At 50.0% G+C, this 18,786-nt stretch overlaps 1 protein-coding gene across 3 annotated transcripts; it reads right to left on the bottom strand.

Annotated features, from left to right (window-relative positions):
* Positions 1-454: 454 nt before the first annotated feature.
* Positions 455-17,563, bottom strand: Tmem130 (transmembrane protein 130). 3 transcript variants are annotated; one of them, XM_076840772.1, is made up of 8 exons: positions 17,479-17,563; positions 11,930-12,235; positions 10,111-10,270; positions 5,154-5,320; positions 4,525-4,609; positions 2,950-3,152; positions 984-1,096; positions 455-643 (listed from the first exon to the last, which is right to left on the bottom strand). In XM_076840772.1, the coding sequence occupies exons 1-8, from the start codon at positions 17,561-17,563 to the stop codon at positions 455-457; spliced, it is 1,308 nt and encodes a 435-aa protein (XP_076696887.1). The 3 variants fall into 3 exon arrangements, with proteins under 3 accessions (XP_076696887.1, XP_076696888.1, XP_076696889.1); XM_076840773.1 differs by having other exon boundaries at positions 455-607; XM_076840774.1 differs by lacking the exon at positions 11,930-12,235 and having other exon boundaries at positions 455-607.
* Between the last annotated feature and the right edge of the window lie 1,223 nt (positions 17,564-18,786).

The following is an 18,786-nucleotide window of genomic DNA, read 5'->3' as shown; positions in this document are numbered from 1 at the left end:
GATTGTATCCAGCTATGATCTTTCACTATGTATCCTAAGCCACCTGACACCTCCTTCCTAGCCCTCTGGCATCAGCCGGGCTGCCCTGGGGAGGGAAGCATGAATTCCTAAAAGAAGGTAGATGTACCAACATGAGAGGAATGGGTGAGTGGTAACCAGATCCACCTGGGAGAGTCAAAAGGGAACATGCCAAGTGTCAAGAGTCCCGCTTGGCAGAGGGTTGGTGGGGTGACTAGAGCTATGGCAGTAGCTGGACTGTACAGATGGGAGAGTGGCTGGGGGTGGGGTGACTGAGAGGGGCTTGCAGCAATAGCTGGACTATACAGATGGGATGGCTGGCCTGGGCAAACTGCCCCCCACACATGAACTCCTCCTGCTCTGTGACGCACACCACCCTCCTTGAGGTTCCCAGTTGGCAATCGGTTAACACTGAGTCAGGATAGGCAGGGGATGCTCACACAGTGTAAGTTTTGACAGACTTGTAGAGGGGCGGGAGCAGACCGTTGTTCTCTCGGACAATTTCCAGGTACTCAGAAGGAGTCTCCAGCAAGAAGGGCCCACAGCACATCTGGCAGCAGCACCTGACCCCAGAGGGCGGCTCCGGGTTCTTGTCAGACATGGGGGAAAAGTCAAAATCAGCCACCTATGGTGAACAAAACCCCACGGGTCAATCACCACCCACTGGGAGTCCCTAGGTGGCCTTAAAAGCTCAGCAGCCTAGCGGCAATGTGCACAGGCATGCTCATCTAGCACTACATATACTGTGCAAAGGGTGGGCATAGAAGGAGGTAAGTCAGGTAGGACACCCTCTCACCAATTTTGCCCAATCTATAGATACCTCTTTGGCACATCATCCCAAACCCCAGGGCCTTGTTCTAATATCAGAACCCCCTCCAGGCATCCTGCTGGCTCCCCAGGCCCACTCCAGAGATCCTTCCCAGGCAGGGGCCAATGGTTCAGCTTATAGTCTACTGAGCACCCACCTCCACCATGTCCTTCTGCTGAGTGGCATTCCGCAGGGTCATGTACATGATGAAGGCCAGCATCACAGTGATAAGTGTGGCACATGGGAATGCAAAGACAGCCGGCTGGATGCCTGGGAGTGAGACAGCAGAAGTTATGGGGCTGGGTAGCTGCTGCTGAAATGGTGGTTCTCTCATAATGCGGAGAGGAGCTGACCTCCAGCAGTGATCTTACGTACACATGTCCCAACTACACAACCTCAACGAGCAAATCTAAGACATGATAAAAAAACAAATTGAGGTGCATGGAGGTTTTAAAATATGCCCACAAGTTATTCAGGACACTTCTGAGAGGGTAACATAGATTCCCCACCCTTGAGTGTTGGGCTGGACTCAGGGACCTGCTCCTAGCGTACGGCCAAGGACAGAATGACAGCACATGACTCCCAAGTCTGAGCCATAAGAGTCATCACCACTTCCTCCTTGATCTCCTGGGTGACTTGTCTGGGGGAAGGGGCACCATGTTGTGGGAACCTCTAAGCAGCATTGTGACCTCTGCTGCAACCTGTCTCATTCTGGAAATCCTGGGTTTACCCACCAAGTCTATTGCTGGGAAGCAGATGGCAGAGTAGAAAGAACCCAGTGTCTGCAGAGGTGGTCCTGGGTTTGATTCCTGGCTCTACCCAGGATCCCTGACACTAATGCTCATTGATGAGGCTGCCACAGTGAGGATGTGGTGATGTGAGGAGCGAGGATGTGCCCGGCACACAGTGGGTCATCAGGAAATGTGGGTTCCCTCTCACTCTTCCCCCACCCTCTGCCATGAGGCTCTGTTTTCCAGGAAAATATGGCGTGATTACCTGTACCACCATCTTCTCCTCAGAACTTAGGGGTTCTGGACACCAAGCACCCAGAGAGGCCCACAGGTCAGCCAGGGGCTGGAGTAGAGCACTACATCTTCTCAGGGACTCAGGGGGTGCTGGGGAGGTTGGAGCAGGCAGTGACCGTGTCGAATAGACCTACAAGGCCAGCCTTGGGGACAGGCATAGCTGGCAGAGTTTGGAAGGAGCTCAGAAGCCCTGAGACAAACTCCTACCCCCACAGAAGAGTACCGGAGCAAGAGTCTGGATACCTGTGTTCAGGTTCACACTGAGCTCCAGCTCTGGTTTCCCCTTTTGTAGTACTGACAATGGAACCAGGTGGGGCGTCTGAAAACCGCCCCTCAGGGTCCTAGAATCCTACTGTCCCCTCTGGGTAAGGATGCACTTTCCTGAGGTCCTAGAGTTCTCAACCACACCTGGCACTTTCTGGGTCACTCATACTCCCTGGAAGACACCACAGCCCTGAGAGCCGGGCAAAGTCACTGCGGGGGATGCTGATTTTAGTGGTGGCAATAGCACCAGGGCAGGGGGTGGGGGAGAAGGAGGGAACATTGGGATGGTGGGGGTCCACTTAGTGAAGGAGCATTCATGTCAGGGACACGTGTGGTTGGTAACCTGTGGGAGGGGTGTTGACAATGGTGGTGATAAGAGTTCACATTCAGGGGTCCTGGATGGCCCAGTAGAAATGGTCTTGGTCCAGTGGTCAGTGGTGAAACACCATCCAGACTGGTGTTCATAGAAGTGTGTGGGGACAGAGATGCCTGAGGCAATCTGGTGGGAATACTGATGGGGTTGTTCCTATGATGATGGTGACGGTGCTGGAAGAATTGTTAGGCGTGTGTGTAATGGGGGTAGTTGGCTTGGTTTGTTCAGTGGTGCAGGTGTTGACGGTGGTACTGGTAGATGGATGGATGCTGGTACTGAGATTGGTAGAGTTGGCTGCTGAGGGTTTTGGTAGAGTGGTGATGCTGGTATTGGCATGTTGGTCAACAAGGGTGTGGTTGGTTGTTGATGACCTTGGCAAGGTCGGCCTGTAGGAGCATATGGGTGACGGTAGCATCTTGCCGCCTACATGGCGCTGCAGCAGGAGACGAGGTGTCACTTACTGGAGGGCCACACCTGGATCCTGTGGTACTGATGTGTCTTGCTGATGACATTCTCAGCCCGGATGCTGAAGCAGTAGTCCCCAGGATCGCGGAAGGTGTGGGTCAGGTTGTAGGCTGTGCTGGCCACAGACACGGGGTGGCACTCTCCTTCCTCCAGGGGCAGGCACTCAGGCTTGAGCCGCCAGCACATGGTCAGAGGTGGGCTGCAAGGGAAGGGGACAGGTTTTGAGATAAGGATCAGCAAAGAAGGAGCACAGACCAAGTCCAAGGAAAGCCAGGTGGCATGAACTGCAATGTCCTTTCCAGGACAGGACGCCAAGCCATCCTGGTCCACACGGGGGGGGGGGGGGGTGGCAGGGGGGCACGATAATGCAGAAGCAATGGACCCCCAGGGGGATTCAGGCTAGTGGGGCTGAGACCTGCATGGAATGCTAAGTGAGGCAGAACCGGGCATACTCCGGAAGCACAGTGGCACCGGAAGCTTGTTTCCAAAGCACAGGGGGAGCACCACGTTCTGAACTAGGAGGTCAGGGGAGGCTTCCTGGAGGAGGTGATGTTTAAGCAGGATCTAAGGCATAGCAGGCCTTTGAATAGGATGAGACCAGTCTGCTTTATCTGCATAGCACAGTCTCGGACGCTAGAAAATGCAAGCCTATTGGAGAGATGTCAAGACATTCCCGGCTTGCACACGGAGGCCCTGAGGAAAGCACACTCACAGCCCCTCAAAGGTCAGGGCTGCCCAGTGACTCAGGAGGCTGAGGCAGGAGGATCGCATATTTAAGGCCAGCCTCAGAAACTGAGCAAGGCCCTGTCTCAATTTTTTTTTTAAATGGGGGAGTGGCTAAAGATGTAGCTGAGTGGTAAAAGCACCCTTGGCTTTGATCCACAGTACTAAAAAAAAATAAGGCTGCCAAATGCCAACCTCAATGGCTTCCCACTCTCTATACTTTGCTCACTCTCTCTGACCTGGTGTAACTCTGATATGTCCCCGTGTGGGCACAAGAGTGCTCGGAGGGCTGAGTCCTGATCACTGACCTCTGCCACTCTCTCTCACTCAGTGGCTCTAAGGAGGGCACCTTTGTGGAGAACACACACCCAGCATCTCCGCGTCTCCTCACTTTCTAAAGCCTCAGCCTCGTTCTGCTCTGGCCAAGAGCCCTGCTGGGTCCCCTGAGGGGGCTTGCTCATGACACATTGCTGGGAGGATCTACTTCTGTTTCCGGTGCCCCCTTGTCTGCTGCTGCAGACAAACCCTGGGAAGTAGCGGCTCTCTTATGCACTCTCCCAACAGCTTCCAGAACAGAGCCTGGTGCAAAGCAGACTCTGCTCACATCTGCTGGCTGGTGCAAGATCCCTGAGGCCAGAGGATGCAGCAAGCTTTCTGGGAGTCTGTTGCTCATCCCTGGAACTCCAAGAAAGGAGCTGTGCCCATTGCTGTCCCCAGAGCACAGCTAAGGGGCAGAGTGGAACCATCCTTCCATAAGCCCTCAGACTTGGGGCCTTCAGGGGATGGAGCCTCTGTCAAAGTGCAAAAGGGTCACAGGGCACTGGCAGTGCACTCTAGGGTTCACTCACCTCCCCAGGAAGTTCAAGGTCACTGTCATCTTTTGGAAGGTCTGAATTATGGTGGGCCCCAAAACCTGGATGCCTCGAAGGGTTTCTGTAAGGAAAGAGGACCCCGTTAGACTCAAAAGCTGAGCACTACTGTCAAGGAGCTCCCAGACCCACCCTCTCCTCTCCTCTGTGTCCCAAGGGAGGGTCACAGGTCTGTCCAGGACACCTCCCCTGTCAGCAGTAGGTGCTGGGGCCAGCTCGGAGACTGGAATTCAGAGAAGCAGGCGCAGGCCAGCTCTCCTGCTCACTGCCACCGAATTGTCACTTGTGCTATAGGAAAAGCACCATCCAAAACCAAGAAATCGACTGGAAGTCCATGTGATCAGGCAACAGGGAGCAGAGGGGATCTTCCAGCTCTCAGCAGACATCTGACCACAATCAGGCTCCGGGAGCAGGAAGACCTGGGCTCAAACGCCAGCCCTGCCACTGAGCAGCCTCGGGTGCCCTCGCGTAAGCAGGGGATACCAGTGGAGACTCGCAGGGGGTGCAGGGCATGAGGGGGCGCGATGTGCATCCAAGCTCAGGCCAGCAACAGCAGGGGTCACTGTAATCAGGAAGGCAGCGGCGTCCAGGGCTCCTTGGGGACCTACCCTGCAGCTTCAGCGAGGCAGAGAAGTCTCCCGTCTTTTGCACAATGCCGTTGGTGGCGTCTGGCTTTGCCTGCTCCCACTCGGCCACCACCTTGAGCTTCACAGTGAAGGTTCCAATAATCGAATAGTTATAATAGACCACAGAGTCTTCGGTCACCATCTGGGTCCTGGAAGGACAGGGAGGAGAGAGGAAGAAGAGGGAGGGTCGTTTCCCCTTCCTGTAACTCAGAGGAGATTCATGGGCTGGTCAGAGTGGGGGCAGCCAATGGTGACATGTGGCTACTGATGAGGACACGGGACATCCCAGCAGCGGCCCCTGACTCCTCCACCCCCAGCCAGCCAGGGCGTGAGGTCCACTGGCCCATTTCACAGATATAGAAACTGAGGCCAGGGAGGACATTCCTCTGGGTAGGGCTCTGATGGGAATGAAAGGCCGTGTGTCCTCCAAGAAGCAAACGGGGGACAGACACTTGGCCTCATGCTGCCCGGGGACAGCTGTTGGGACCTCAACACTTCCGCCCGCCAACCACGTGAAACCCTCACCAATGAAGCCCCAACTAGAAGCCCGACCCCCAATGTCCAACTGCAGATCCCTTTTCCTGCCAAGGGCCAGGAAATCCACAGTCCAAGTTTCACCACTCAGTATCGTGTCCGTGTTGATTCTAGCAACTCCTGTTCCAGTTTACTGAGATCACACAGAACGTCCACTCCTGCTCCTTCTAACACTTCTTTGATGTCTATAGAGAGGATCCCATAATCTCTCCCCTTTGACATATTAAAATGCTGAACTAAAGTAATACAGTTCCTCTTTTAGTATTCTAAGTAACTCTTGACTTTGATGCTTCTCAAACTAGGTTGTACAAAAGATAACATAACCTTGGGCCTTAGTTACTTTTTTTTTTTTTTTTGTATCAGGGATTGAACTCAGGGGCACTTGATCACTGAGCCACATCCCCAGCCCTAGTTTGTATTTTATTTAGACACAGGGTCTCCCTGAGTTGCTTAGAGCCTTGCCGTTACTGAGACTGGCTTTCAACTTGCGATCTGCCTGCCTCAGCCTCCCAAGCCACTGGGATTACAGGCATGCGCCACCGGGCCCGGCATGGATTTTTTTATACGGTTATTTATTTATTTTAGTTGTAGATGGATACAATACCTTCATTTTATTTATTCATTTTTATGTGGTGCCGAGGATCGAACCCAGTGCCTCACACACACTAGGCAAGCACTCTACCACTGAGCTACAACTGCAGCCCCCATAGTTATGTTTTTTTTTAACATTTATTTTTTTAGGTGTAGATGGACACAACACAATGCCTTTATTTTCATGTGGTGTTGAGGATTGAACCCGGGTCCCACCGGTGCTAGGCGAGCGCTCTACCGCTGAGCCACAATCCCAGCCCCCACAGTTATGTTTTGATTAAAGGAAATATAGATAGAGCTGGGCACGGTGGTGCACACCTGTAATACCAGCAGTATGGGAGGCTGAAGCAGTAGGATTGCAAGATCCAGACCAGCCTCAGAAACAGTAAGACCTGGGGCCAGGACTGTGGCTCAGTGGTAGAGCGCTTGCCTAGCATGTGTGAGGCACTGGGTTCAATCCTCAGCACCCCAAAAAATAAGCAAATAAAATAAAGGTATTCTGTCCATCTACAACTATTAAAAAAAATTTAAAAAGAAAGAAAGAAACTTAGTAAGATCCTAAGCAACTTAGCAAGATCCTGTCTCAAAAAATAAAAAGGTCTGGGGATGTGGCTCAGTGGTTAAGTGCCCCTGGGTTCAATCACCAGTACCAAAAGAAAAAAGAAATACAGATACATTATGGGGTAGAGTATACACTGGGCGTCTGTTTTCACATGAAATCTACAGCTTGGAAGGACAGGTGGCTCTTGGGCTGGACCTCTGTAAGGGTCTGAAGACTGCTCTCTCTTTCCTCTGAAGATAAAAGGATTTGGTGATAATTCCAGACATGCGTGACTCTTGTTGACTCTGGTGTATTTTTAATTTAATGAAGTGATGTAAGATAAAAAAAAATGGCACACAGTTTCCTAGTTTGAGCTGTGTTAGTTTTGTAGACTAAATCAAGAGAGTCTCTATCTTGGTTTCTGCACTGGAGGAATTTATATCATAACAGGATATTTAATGGATCTTTGAAAGCCTAAAATACCTTGCTAATAAAGTCACCTGATTTGTTGATTCTTAGAGATAACTCTTTTGCAATTGACTTTCAAGTCATTCTAGTAATTTACATCATTCCATTCATTATCATTTTAAAAGAGATTAGCATGGAGTTTTGAATTAAACAAAGTAATATTTTACACTTTAAAAAAAAAATAGTATTACTATACCCGTAGTGATCGCTACTTTCAAATCCTTGATAGGATTTTAAATTTGTGTGCAAATGCACACTTTTTCCTTTCAAGAAATTAATAATAGCTGGAGATCTCCACACTTTATTTCCTCTGCCCCATCTTTTGCAAAAAAAAAAAAAAATTTTGAATTTATCAATTCTGGTTTTCTATTTCTAATTTATGTTTTTGTATTTTGATAAATATCAATTCTTTCACTTTTTGTATATGTTTTTTTCCCTTCTAAGTCCTTGAGTTGAATTTTTTTAATCTTCCTTTTTCCTTGATAATAATCATGAAAACACTTAAGACTATGCATTTGCCTCTGTTTATAACCTTGGAACAGATATTCTCTTAGGTTTGTATGCACAATGTTCCCCTCCTCACTATTTTCTAATATTATCTCATCACAGTTTCTTTCAACCTAAAAGGTTTTTGTTGTTGTTGTTGTTGATAGTGATGATGCTAAGATCAAAACAGAGCCCTCCCTGAACATGCTAAGCACTTGCCTTACTACTGAGCTAAACTTCCAATCCCCAAGAATCATGTTTTAAAATGTCGAATTGGTGGGGTATCTTTGTTTGCCTGAGGGTCCTTCTGGATAGTTTAACGATACTGAGTGGTGAAACTTGGACTGTGGATTTCCTGGCCGTTGGCAGGAAAAGGGATCTGCGGTTGGATATTGGGGGTCGGGGCTTCTAGTTGGGGCTTCATTGGTGAAGGTTTCATGTGGTTGGCAGAAGTGCTCAGGTCCTGCCAGCTCTCCCCGTGCAGCACGAGGCCAAGTGTCTGTCCCCCATTTCCTTCTTGGAGGACACACGGCCTTTCATTCACATCAGAGCCCTACCCAGAGGAATGGAGGTGAGTTGGGACTTCTCCTGCCTTCCCTGGCCTCAGTTTCTGAATCTGTGAAATGGGCCAGCTGACCTCCAGCCCTGGCTGGTGTCCTCATCAGTAGGCACATTTAGGGTGGAGGCTTTGGGTCACATGGTATCACTTGACTTGGAGCTTGAGGTCAATCACATGGGTAGTCAGTCATTCCTATGCAACAGAGCCCAGTTATGGAATAAACTGTGTCCCCTCTAAATTCATATGCTACAGCTCTAGCCCCCAGTGTGACCGTATCTAGAGATAGAGCCTTTAAAGAGGTAATTATGGTTAAGTGGAATCACAGGGATGAGACCATAATCTCATATTAAACCATACCTATGAGTCTAATAGCTCATGATGAAATCTAATATTAAACCATTATTCTGAGTCCAATAGGTCATGTGAAACTTTCTGGGCAATTATCCAACCTTAGCATGGTCTTGGGAACCCTCCATCATCAAACCTGCAATTGGTGTCAAAGGTTGTATTAGTCAGTGTTCTGTTACTGTATTAAATAATATCAGAGATGATCAGCTTATAAAGAGAAAAGATTCCTCTTGGCTCACAAGCATGACTGGTTGGCCCCACTGCTTTGGGCCCGTCGCGGCACAGTACATCATGGTGGGAACACACAGCAGAAAAGGCCCATTTGACTCATGATGGGGTGAAAAGAGAAGAAGGGGCAGGATCCCATGGTCTCCTTCAAGGGCATGCCCCTGATTACCTAAGACCTCCCACTAGGCTCCACCTTTTAAAGGTCCCACCACCTCCCAACAGCACCATGCTGGGAACCTCTGAGGGACATATCAGACTCAAACTCTAGCAAAAGAGACGGTGTTCCTGCAGAGGACGGTACTCCCTCCAGCTGAGCAAGTCAGTCTCAGAAGTGAGGGCAACCTTGCGGATGATGGTTCCTTCTAATTTTAGAGTTCACTAACCTCCAAGCTGGCCTACAACTTTTTGTGCATCAGGTTTGTGAGCAAAAAAAAAAAATGTTTGTGAACTTCTGGTCTGTACTGTAATTGGAATACGAAGCTTATACATTTTCTTTTAGGGGATGTTTGGATTTTAGGTTCTAGAATGTGATTTTATTTTACATATTTGTAAATACTCATACATTATTTTGTTATTAGGTCCAAAGTTTCTGCATAGAAACAAACAATTTTTTTTTTCATTCAAACAGTGTTATGAAAATTCCTCTGTTGCTACCTCAGTCGTCTCTGAAATATCAAAGTTAGAGTGTGGAATATTAAAATCTATGATGTGTGTGTGTGTGTGTGTGTGTGTGTATGTGTGCGTGTGTTGTCTTTGTTCTCCTCTTTCTGGGTAATTTCCCTAACAGGACTTTCTTTCTTATATATTTTGATACTCCAAGACGAAATTTTCAGGGCAGATACTACAGACCTGAGCCTTTGCAAAATATACACAGAAGGCCCTGTTTAGGCTTGGAGCCCATCAGAGTCAAACGGGGAAAAATCCTACCTACCTTGCCCTTCCTTAAGGGCGGTGCTGGGCCCAGATGGCCCCCCTCTATTGGGCTACAACATGTCAAAGGCAGGACCAGCAACCAGTTCATGAACATCCCTGGGACCCAGGCCCGACACAGAGCAGGTGCTCAAGAAAGGTGTGGTGGATGAGTAAGGAGCATTCTGCACAGGAGGGATAGCAGGGCATGCACTAAGGGACCCCGGCTACCACCCATGCCTTTGGGACATTAAAGAGGCTACATCAAGACATACCCATCTCCGAAGTCCCAGCTGTAGAGAAAGGAGGCTGTCTTGAAGAAGTTGCTTGGGTCATGAAGGAGGAAGGAGACTTTAAGAACTGTCTTGGTGAGGTAGGAGCTGGGCCAGGGCAGGGAGGTATTCTGGGCAACCACGATGTTCCCCACGAGGAACTCTGGGAGAAACAGAGGAAAGGTGAGTCCATGGAGGGACTGGGAAAGAGGAGACTGGGAGCTGCTCATGGTTAGCAAGCAAGGCAGCCTCTCCCCACCTGGACCTTCTGGTTTTCAGAGCTGGGTGGGAAGAGGGGACCTCACAGGTCCCTGAACACACAGGCATTCACGTCATCCCCCTGATGTATGGATACTCACAATATATGCTACATACATAGCTTGCACTCCTGTCTCCCTTTCACCAGGACCCTGAACTTCCTGGCACAAAAGATGCCCAGGAAGTTCAGGCTTTGAAAGAAACTTTGGGGAAATATAGTCAGCTGTCTGTATCCAGGAGTTCTGCATCCACAGGTTTAACCAACTCTGGCAGAAAAATACTGGGGGAAAAAAATGCATCATTACTGATGGACGGCCTTTTTCTTTCCTTTGCATTATTCTTCAAACAATACAGACTCACACTTTCATAGCATTTCCATTGTTCTGGGTATTATAAGTCATCTAGAGACGACTTAAAGTATACAAGAGATTGTGTGTGGTTTGTTTGCAGATACCAACCACATTATATAAGGGGCTTGAGCACCCACAGATTTTGGTATCCATGGGCATTCTGGAATAAATTCCCCCAAAGATATTGGAGGGCAAATGCATTTCAAAATGTTAGATGAACTTAGAAAAATGCATAATTCTACAGATTGCATCTCCATACCCAAGGTGCTGGGCCTGTAACCCCAGCAGTTTGGGAGGCTGAGGCAGGAGAATCAAGTGTTCAAAGCTAGAGTCAGCAACAACAAGGAGCTAAGCAACTCAGTAGGACCTTGTCTCTAAATAAAATACAAAATAGGGCTGAGGATGTGGCTTAGTGGTCCTTATTTCAATCCTCGGTACCCCCCCACTAAAAAAAATAAAAAATAAATACAAAATAGGACTGGGGATGTGACTCAGGGGTCAAGTGTCCCTGACTTCAATCCCTGGTACCTCCCAAAATAATAATAATAAAAAGAAAAAGAATATGAATAAGAAAAAAATACAACTTATTGGATTGGTTCTATGATTCTGTGCTTTGTTTTTTTCTATGTAATTTTACGAGAATGCAGATTCACCCATGACACTGCAAACTTACTGTAAGGGTGGTTATTTCAATACATTTAACCAGTCCCCTAATGGTTGCCCACTTAACTCCTTTATATTTTCTTATAAACACTACTGCAATGAACATCTGAGTGCATAAAATATTGCCAAATGGAGGCTTATTTCTTGAATATAAATTTATTATTAGATTATAAGCTGCAAAAGAGCAAAAGGCCCAGAATCTCTTGGACAGAGAGAAAAGAGAGAGAGAGAGAGAGAGGGGTGTATAGTGAGAAGAATCAATAACAAATCACTGAATGCAAGACAAGAAGAGCTTTTAACCATTAATATATATATTGATGAGCTGTTCTCCACAGGATTGTTTTAATAATTCCCCAGGAGTAATATGTTCTGTGAGTGCCTATTTCAGCATAGCTCTGCCTGCAGAGGGTATTAGTATTTCCTGACCCTTTTTAACTCAACAGACAATAGAGAAGGATCCCACGGGTATAACTGGTGCACTAGTGAGGTTGCATGTATTTCTCTGCACCAAACACCTGAAGGCAAAGTCATATTCCAGGGAAGATCCTCACCTGTGATGGGCAGGACAACAAAGTTCCTGGCCACTGGCTGGCACATCCAGCAGTCGGCAGCAGTGACCCAGACAGAGACGGGGAAGTCCCCAGGCACATTGCCCACCACGCGGATGGTCGAGCTGAGATTGTTCTCCATCTTGCCAGTGAGCACAAGTGGCGTGTGGATCCAGTGGAAGCGGTAGAGATGGGCATCAGTGGGCAGTGCCAGGCTGCCATTGTCCTTGGCCACCAGGCTGGCTGAGATGGTCACCTCTGCTCCTGTAGTGGCAGGCCCGTCGGTGGTCAGATTGAGTTCATACATGCCTAGGAGCCAAGAAACAGATTATGGAAGTAGGCAAAGGAGCCCCTCAGCTACCTTTGGGAGGGCATCCATGCTCGCAAAGTGGAACCCCGCTATTTGCAGGGGACATATTCCAGATCTGCCAGTGGATGTCAGAAACTGAAGACAGAACCAAACCCCACAAATGCTTTTCCGCCCCCCATTCATACATATCTATGATAAACCAATGTATAAACTACACACAACAAGAGATTAGCAATAGTAACTAACAATAGAGTAGAATTAACCAGGGACAGTGGTGTACACCTGTAATCACAGCCACTTGGGAGGCCGAGTCAGGAGGATCACAAATTTGAGGCCAGCCTGGTCAAACTCACAAGACGCTGTCTCATGGCCAGGCATGGTGGCACATACCTGTAAACCCAGAGGCTCAGGAGGCTGAGGCAGGAGGATCGCGAGTTCAAAGCCAGCCTCAGCAATTGAGCAAGGCCCTAAGCAACTCAGTGAGATCTTGCCTCTACATAAAATATATAAAAGGGCTGGGGATGTGCCTCAGTAGTTAAGCGCCTCTGGATTCAATCCCCAGTACCAAAAAACAAAACAAAACCCTGGGTTCAATACCCAGTACCACATAGACACACAGAACTTTTAATATATATTTTAGTTGTAGATGGACACGATACCCTTATTTAATTTATTTATTTTCATGTGATGCTGGGGATCAAACCCAGGGCTTCACACATGCGAGGCGAGCACTCTACCACTGAGCCACCACCCCATTCCACACACACAGAATTTTAACAACATACTAAAAGTTATATGTGGCCTCTCTGCTCTCAAAATATACTGTCCTTATCTTTCTTGTGATAATGTGAGATGACGCAATGCCTATTTGAATGTCACCATGACATAGGATCAGGCTACTGTTGATCTGACGATCATCTCATCGGAAGGAGGATTACTGAAAAACAACCATGCAGGAGGACGTCAGAGAACTGAAACCTTGGAAAGCGGAACCAGGGATAAGGGGAACTACTGCATTTTATTTTACAGGTGGGAAACCTGAGGCTTAGGAGCTCAAATGACTTGCCTGATCCAGCAAATTCATTGTCAAACTGGAATTCAAAGCCAGGTCCAACTGACTCCAAATCCCAGGCTTTTTACAGCATCTCCAAGTTCATTTTCCTTTCGTGCCAATCAAGGGCTTACAGAGCATGTGGATGGCTCAGCCCAACCAGGGCAGACTTATACCTACAAAGTGACTGCCACTGCTTGTCACAGGAGGGGCCAGCACAGCTGCCCCTGTAGAATAACTGCTGCCAAGAAATGCCTGCATTTTGCCAGGCGCAGTGGTGCACACCTGCAATCCCAGAGGCTGGGGAGGCTGAGGCAGGAGGATCACAACTTCAAAGCCAGCCTCAGCAAAAGCAAATGCTAAACAACTCAGTGAGACCCTGTCTCTAAATAAAATACAAAACAGGGCTGGGGGTGTGGCTCAGTGGTCGAATGCCCCTGAGTTCAATCCCTGATACCCTCCCCCTCCCTCAAAAAAAATGCCTACATTTCCATTCTTTGGACTAAATTTAAGGCTGAACAAAATTCAAATTTGGAAAACAAATTTGAGTGAAATTCATGGGCATTGTCCCAAGTCATTTTTCTTCATGTATTTCAGACAGTTGCAGAATATTTTATATAAACAGGCAAGAATATTCAAAGTAAGGTTTGCCTCCATCATAAAAATAATGCATAAGCATCAAGAATAATAGACATGTCCCATTATCCTGCTTCCCAAAGACAATAGCTGTTGTGATGTGACACTGTTGTCCTCACGTATCTTTCTCAGGCATGGAAGTTTTTCCGGTCATAATCACTCTGCATGCAATTTTGAATTCTTTTATTTCCATAAGACAGTATATCCAAAGCATGTCCGTGTTGGCAGTAATCTCAATTTCAATATTTGCATGATAATCCCTCTAGCAGGTTTTATCTTACTTCACACCACTTCACTCTTACCAATAGTGCTACTGGACATTTGGATGGAGTTTAAATTATTCAAATTTTATTGCTTAAATTTAGTTAAAACTAAGAGTTCAGTTTTTTAGTCACACCAGCCACATTCCAAGGGCTTACCCGTCATTGGTGGTTACTGGCCACTCAGCCCAGGTACACACAGAATATTTCTATCTTTGGCCAAACTTCTCCTGGCCAGCCCTGGCCTCATCCCTGTAGCTTCTCTCCCCTCACTCTCCCGGGGAGGAGGGGCCAGCTATCCTAGAATGGATCCCGGGTCTTTGCCATTCAAGCTCCTCCCATCTGGCACATTCCTGGCCTCTGCATCCCTACTCCATCCCATTGCTTAAGGCTGGCATGCAGCCCTGTCTGGATTCCTGCTCCACCCTGGTCCCTGGTCCCTAGCATCCAGGACCACCCCAGTGACAGTTTCCTGCACAATCTGATCACATGCTCACAGGGTAGCCTCAGCATGGATCCAGATTCACATCTTGGAACATCTGTACTGTGGCACTTTAATTTTTGCAAACATCCCTCCCCCACCCCCCCCCACACACACACAGATGGACACGATATCTTCCAGGAAGCCTTTGTGTACCCTTGGGCCCCAGCGCTCTCTGGACAGCCTGAGCTTATTGCTGTCACACACCGTAATGAATGAAGGTTCCTTCTTCTCCCCTGGTGTACTTTGAACTCCTTGAGAGCAGGGGTCATCCCCATCTCCTCCGTGCTCAGCAAATTACTGACTGAGTGACGCCTGGAGAGTAGGTACGGCACAGGGTCCAGCCCACCTGGCACTGCCCCCAAGGACTGTTCATCCAGGTGCTACCAATTGAGCCCTTTCTCTGTGTGCTACCTCCACAGGTGCTGGAAGGACCCAGCAATGCAGGACATGTGCCTGGCCTGGGGGAGCTCACCCCTGTTGGTCTCTCAGCAAAACTGGGAGGTGAGCTTGTTTTCAACTGTGCCCCAGTCACTCCCATAGCAACATTACCTGCCTCCACTGGGGACTTTGGCTCCAACCTCTCCTCTCACCCAAGTCCCACATTCCCTTTTCCGAGTCTCTTTCCTTCAGGGCCATTTCTTGAATGACAAAGGCACTGGAGTCAAGATGCCAAGGTCACGTCCAAGGAAATACTGGCACTGAAAAGGGCACCAGTATTGTCTTAACCCCAAAGAGAGAACTCCAGGCACGGTGGTGGAAACTTCCCCAAGAAAATACAGTGTGAATATTACACTGAGGATCAGAGGTCTTCGAGAGCTACGCTGCTGCCCAGGACCACCCAGCAAATCTGCACCCCAGGGCTGGGCTCCAGTCTCCCTCTCTCTGGCTGGAGGCAGCCAGGCCCAATGATGAAGAGGGCACTCAGATGGGAGGCCACCTCCTTCCTTCTCCTTCTGGCTCCTGCCACCCCCCACCTTTTGCCTGAGAAGCACAGACTAGGGAGAGGCTGACAGGTGGCAGGGACATTCTGCTGCATCCTAATGGCCATCCTGCATCTGCAGTGAGATGGGCGCCTGTCAGCACACTATGCAGATCCATTGCCACAGCAGCAGGAATCAGGAGGGCAGCCGGCTGGGACTGGGAGGAGGGAGGGGGGGCAGGGAGGGGCTGTGGCCACTGCAGACATGGCTGCAAACACTGGCTTAACTCACAGCAGCCCCCACCTGCTCTGTCAGGGCTTTTGGGGATGCCTGTTGAAGGCTGAGCCAAGCACAGTTGAAGGAAACCAAGTCCAGGGGCTTGCTGCTTGACCCATCCAAATCCATCTTTTCTGGTTTGAGTACAGAACTGCCAGGAGAGGGCTTGGGAGCTACACTAGTTCCCAGGTGATCCATGGCTAAAGTGACCAAAGCAAAAATGAAAGGGGCAACTGCCCCCAAAGCTGGGCCCTGGAAGAAATGCTCACCCACCAGCTATCCAGGGCCTCCACTTGGGGGGTGTACATTTTCCCACAATACAGCATGTGGGGCCCCAGAACATTCCAGAAAATGGCTATATCTGCCCTTTCACAGATCACACATAGACAAGCCAAAATACCTCCCTAAGTCTAATAACCTGTTATGATTACCAGTCCAATACATGGACTTCTGATGCATAAATCCTAGTTTGGATGCATGGGTGGAGGAGAAGGTACGTTCCCCAGCTCCAGCCTTAGCTACTGTTAATTTTGACTCTATCAAGGATGCAATTGGCCAGCCTAGGAACCACATGTATTTCCAAATAATTTATTTTATTTTTGTATCAAAATTCATTTTATTTTTTTTTTTAAATGTGTCCAATTTCTAGACACATGTAGCCCAAGTGGATAAGAGACTCGATTTCTGTATGAATTTCCAAGGGGAAGCAAGTGATCCTGTCCAAGCACAATTTCCCCCAATTCTCCTAATTCATGCCTAAGACGTAGGTTCTTCTTACCTTTTGGCTTTTGTTCTGCAAATGTGCATTAGATTCCTTCCTCTCCCTACCACTCTTTTATGGTGGAGGGCGACTGAAAAATCTTGGTATTCCATTTGTGGCACCCTACCCCCATAGCTGCCCACGTTCCACCTGTCTCTCAGTTCTCCAATCTGGGTCCTTTTATTGATTTCACAATGTGTTGGAAGGTTGGTGCTGGCCTCTGGATGGTGGGCCCCGAAGGAACCTGTCAGCTGGGGGTCCATTTTAGAAATCACTCCCAGTTAGGAAATGGCAGACTGGCCTCCTGGGCTCTAAAATCTCATCCATTTACCCACAAAGCCAACCCAAGCAAGGTGAAAACCTCCCTAGATCAAGGTGGCATCTTAAGGCAAAGATGCAGCCCTGTGGGCAATCTGTCCGTGCTCCCTGGGGTGCTGTGGCGCAAAGACCGCCCAGGCCCACCCGGGTCCACCCGGGCCCACTCTGGCCCCCGGCGTCGTCCTCCGCTCCCCCTCGCTCAGCGCTCCCCCTCGCTCAGCGGCAGCCACAGTGAGCGCTTCTCAGGGCAGGCCGACCTGAGGGTGAAAGCAAGAATTGAGGGGCACGGGGAGTCCCGTCAAGTGCCCAGGAGACTTCTGGGGAGAGGGGACAAGGGAGAGAGGGGAGAGAGTCCGGCGCCCTACCGGCCTAGACTCCCAGACGGCAGCGGTGGCCTCGAGGGAGGAGGGAGGAGCGCGCAGGGCGCACGGCACCACCTCCACTGCACAGGCTTGGGCAGCCGGCCCGCGAGGGACCGCCCCGAGCCCCGGGCGACCTGCGGCTGCGGGGACAGGGACGTCCGGGCCAGCTCCTTACCTGCCGCCACCCTCGCTGGGGCTAAAGGCAGGAGGCAAGCGAACCAGAGGATGCGACCGAAGCGAGACCAGACCGCGGGGGCCATGGCGAGGCCTGGCGCTGCAGGAGCGCGGAGGGGACGAGGAGGGAGCCGGGCTCGAGCTCGGTAGCCGCTCCTCTGGGCGCGCGTCACGGGCTGTGCTGAGAGGTGCGGGCGCCGCGCTCGCTCGTCCTCGCCTCGGGACGCTGTGTCGCTGCGCGCCGCCGCCCAGTTCGCCGCGCGACCCCGGCCCCCGTCAGCCTGTCCTCGGCTCCGCGCCCCCTCCCCGCGTCCTTCCCCACGGCGGCGCCCCGGCCTCCCCGCGTCCTCGCCCCTCCCCAACTCCGGTCCCAGTCGGTTAGCCGCAACCCTCCCTCCCTGTCCTCTCCCCGCATCCTCTCCTCCCGAGTCCGCGCCCCCGCACTCTGACTCAGCGTCCCCAGAGGCGCGCACCGCGCAGCAAAGCCGCGCGCAGGCCCCGCGGGCCTCCCCAAGAGCCTACCTACCGCACGCTCGCTTTTGGAGAGATCGTTCTTCATTCAGAAAACGTCGCCTGCTGCTTGTCAGCGCTGGGCACAGGCCTGGAACCGCCTGGAACTCCTCCTGAGAGAAGGGCCTGAGCGCACAGACCCTGCATCCGGTCTAGTACCCCCTCTTTGCTCCTATTGTAAAGCGGGGCTCATGCTCCTACCTGGGTCTCCCATGGCTTCGTAGTCATTGAAAGCCTTGCGAGGGTCAGACATGCACCATAAAAGGTGATCACGACCTATGCTCTTGAAGCCTAAGTAGGTGCTTCCCTCTACCATCACAGGGCAGAACTAATCTCCTGGGAGCCGCCTGGGGCCTGATAGGCCCATGGTCTCAGCTGTGCCTCTACCTTGCTGTAGATCCCTACACTTGACAAGAGATCCCTACATACAGTGAAGTGAGTGAATAGCCTCCCTGGCCCAGCAGGCACCAATGGATAATCATTGCACGACCCTCTGCCTTGGCATCAAGGCATACAAAGGGCCATCTCTGGAACAGCTGTAGGCTCCTCTGAGGATGGATCCCCAATCTCAAAGGGATGGAGGGGGAACAAACTTGAGGGAGCCCCATTAGAAAATGTCAAAATTGTTAGATGTCACTCCTCTGTACCATTAATGGCCACACTGGTGGCAAACACCAAGCCTAGGAATCAGGAGACTTTGGGTTCTCCCTGGGGTTGGATGATCTTGGAAAAGTCACTTTCCTCTCTGTGCTTAGTCTCCTTTTTCTTTAAATTAGGGATAGTCATAGTGTTGACCCCA

Source organism: Callospermophilus lateralis, chromosome 19 (genome assembly GCF_048772815.1).
Source record: "Callospermophilus lateralis isolate mCalLat2 chromosome 19, mCalLat2.hap1, whole genome shotgun sequence".
Lineage (NCBI taxonomy): Eukaryota > Metazoa > Chordata > Mammalia > Rodentia > Sciuridae > Callospermophilus > Callospermophilus lateralis.
Note: the sequence above shows the minus strand (reverse complement) of the source record. Positions and strands in the feature narration are given on the sequence as shown.

Coding starts and splice junctions, on each gene's coding strand:
- Tmem130 (XM_076840772.1), bottom strand. CDS start 17,563: ATGGCCCCCGCGGTCTGGTCTCGCTTCGGTCGCATCCTCTGGTTCGCT. Junction 3,153..4,524: donor ACCTTGAACTTCCTGGGGAG/GTGAGTGAACCC, acceptor CTTCCCTTGCAG/CCCACCTCTGACCATGTGCT. Junction 644..983: donor AGCAGAAGGACATGGTGGAG/GTGGGTGCTCAG, acceptor TGTTCACCATAG/GTGGCTGATTTTGACTTTTC.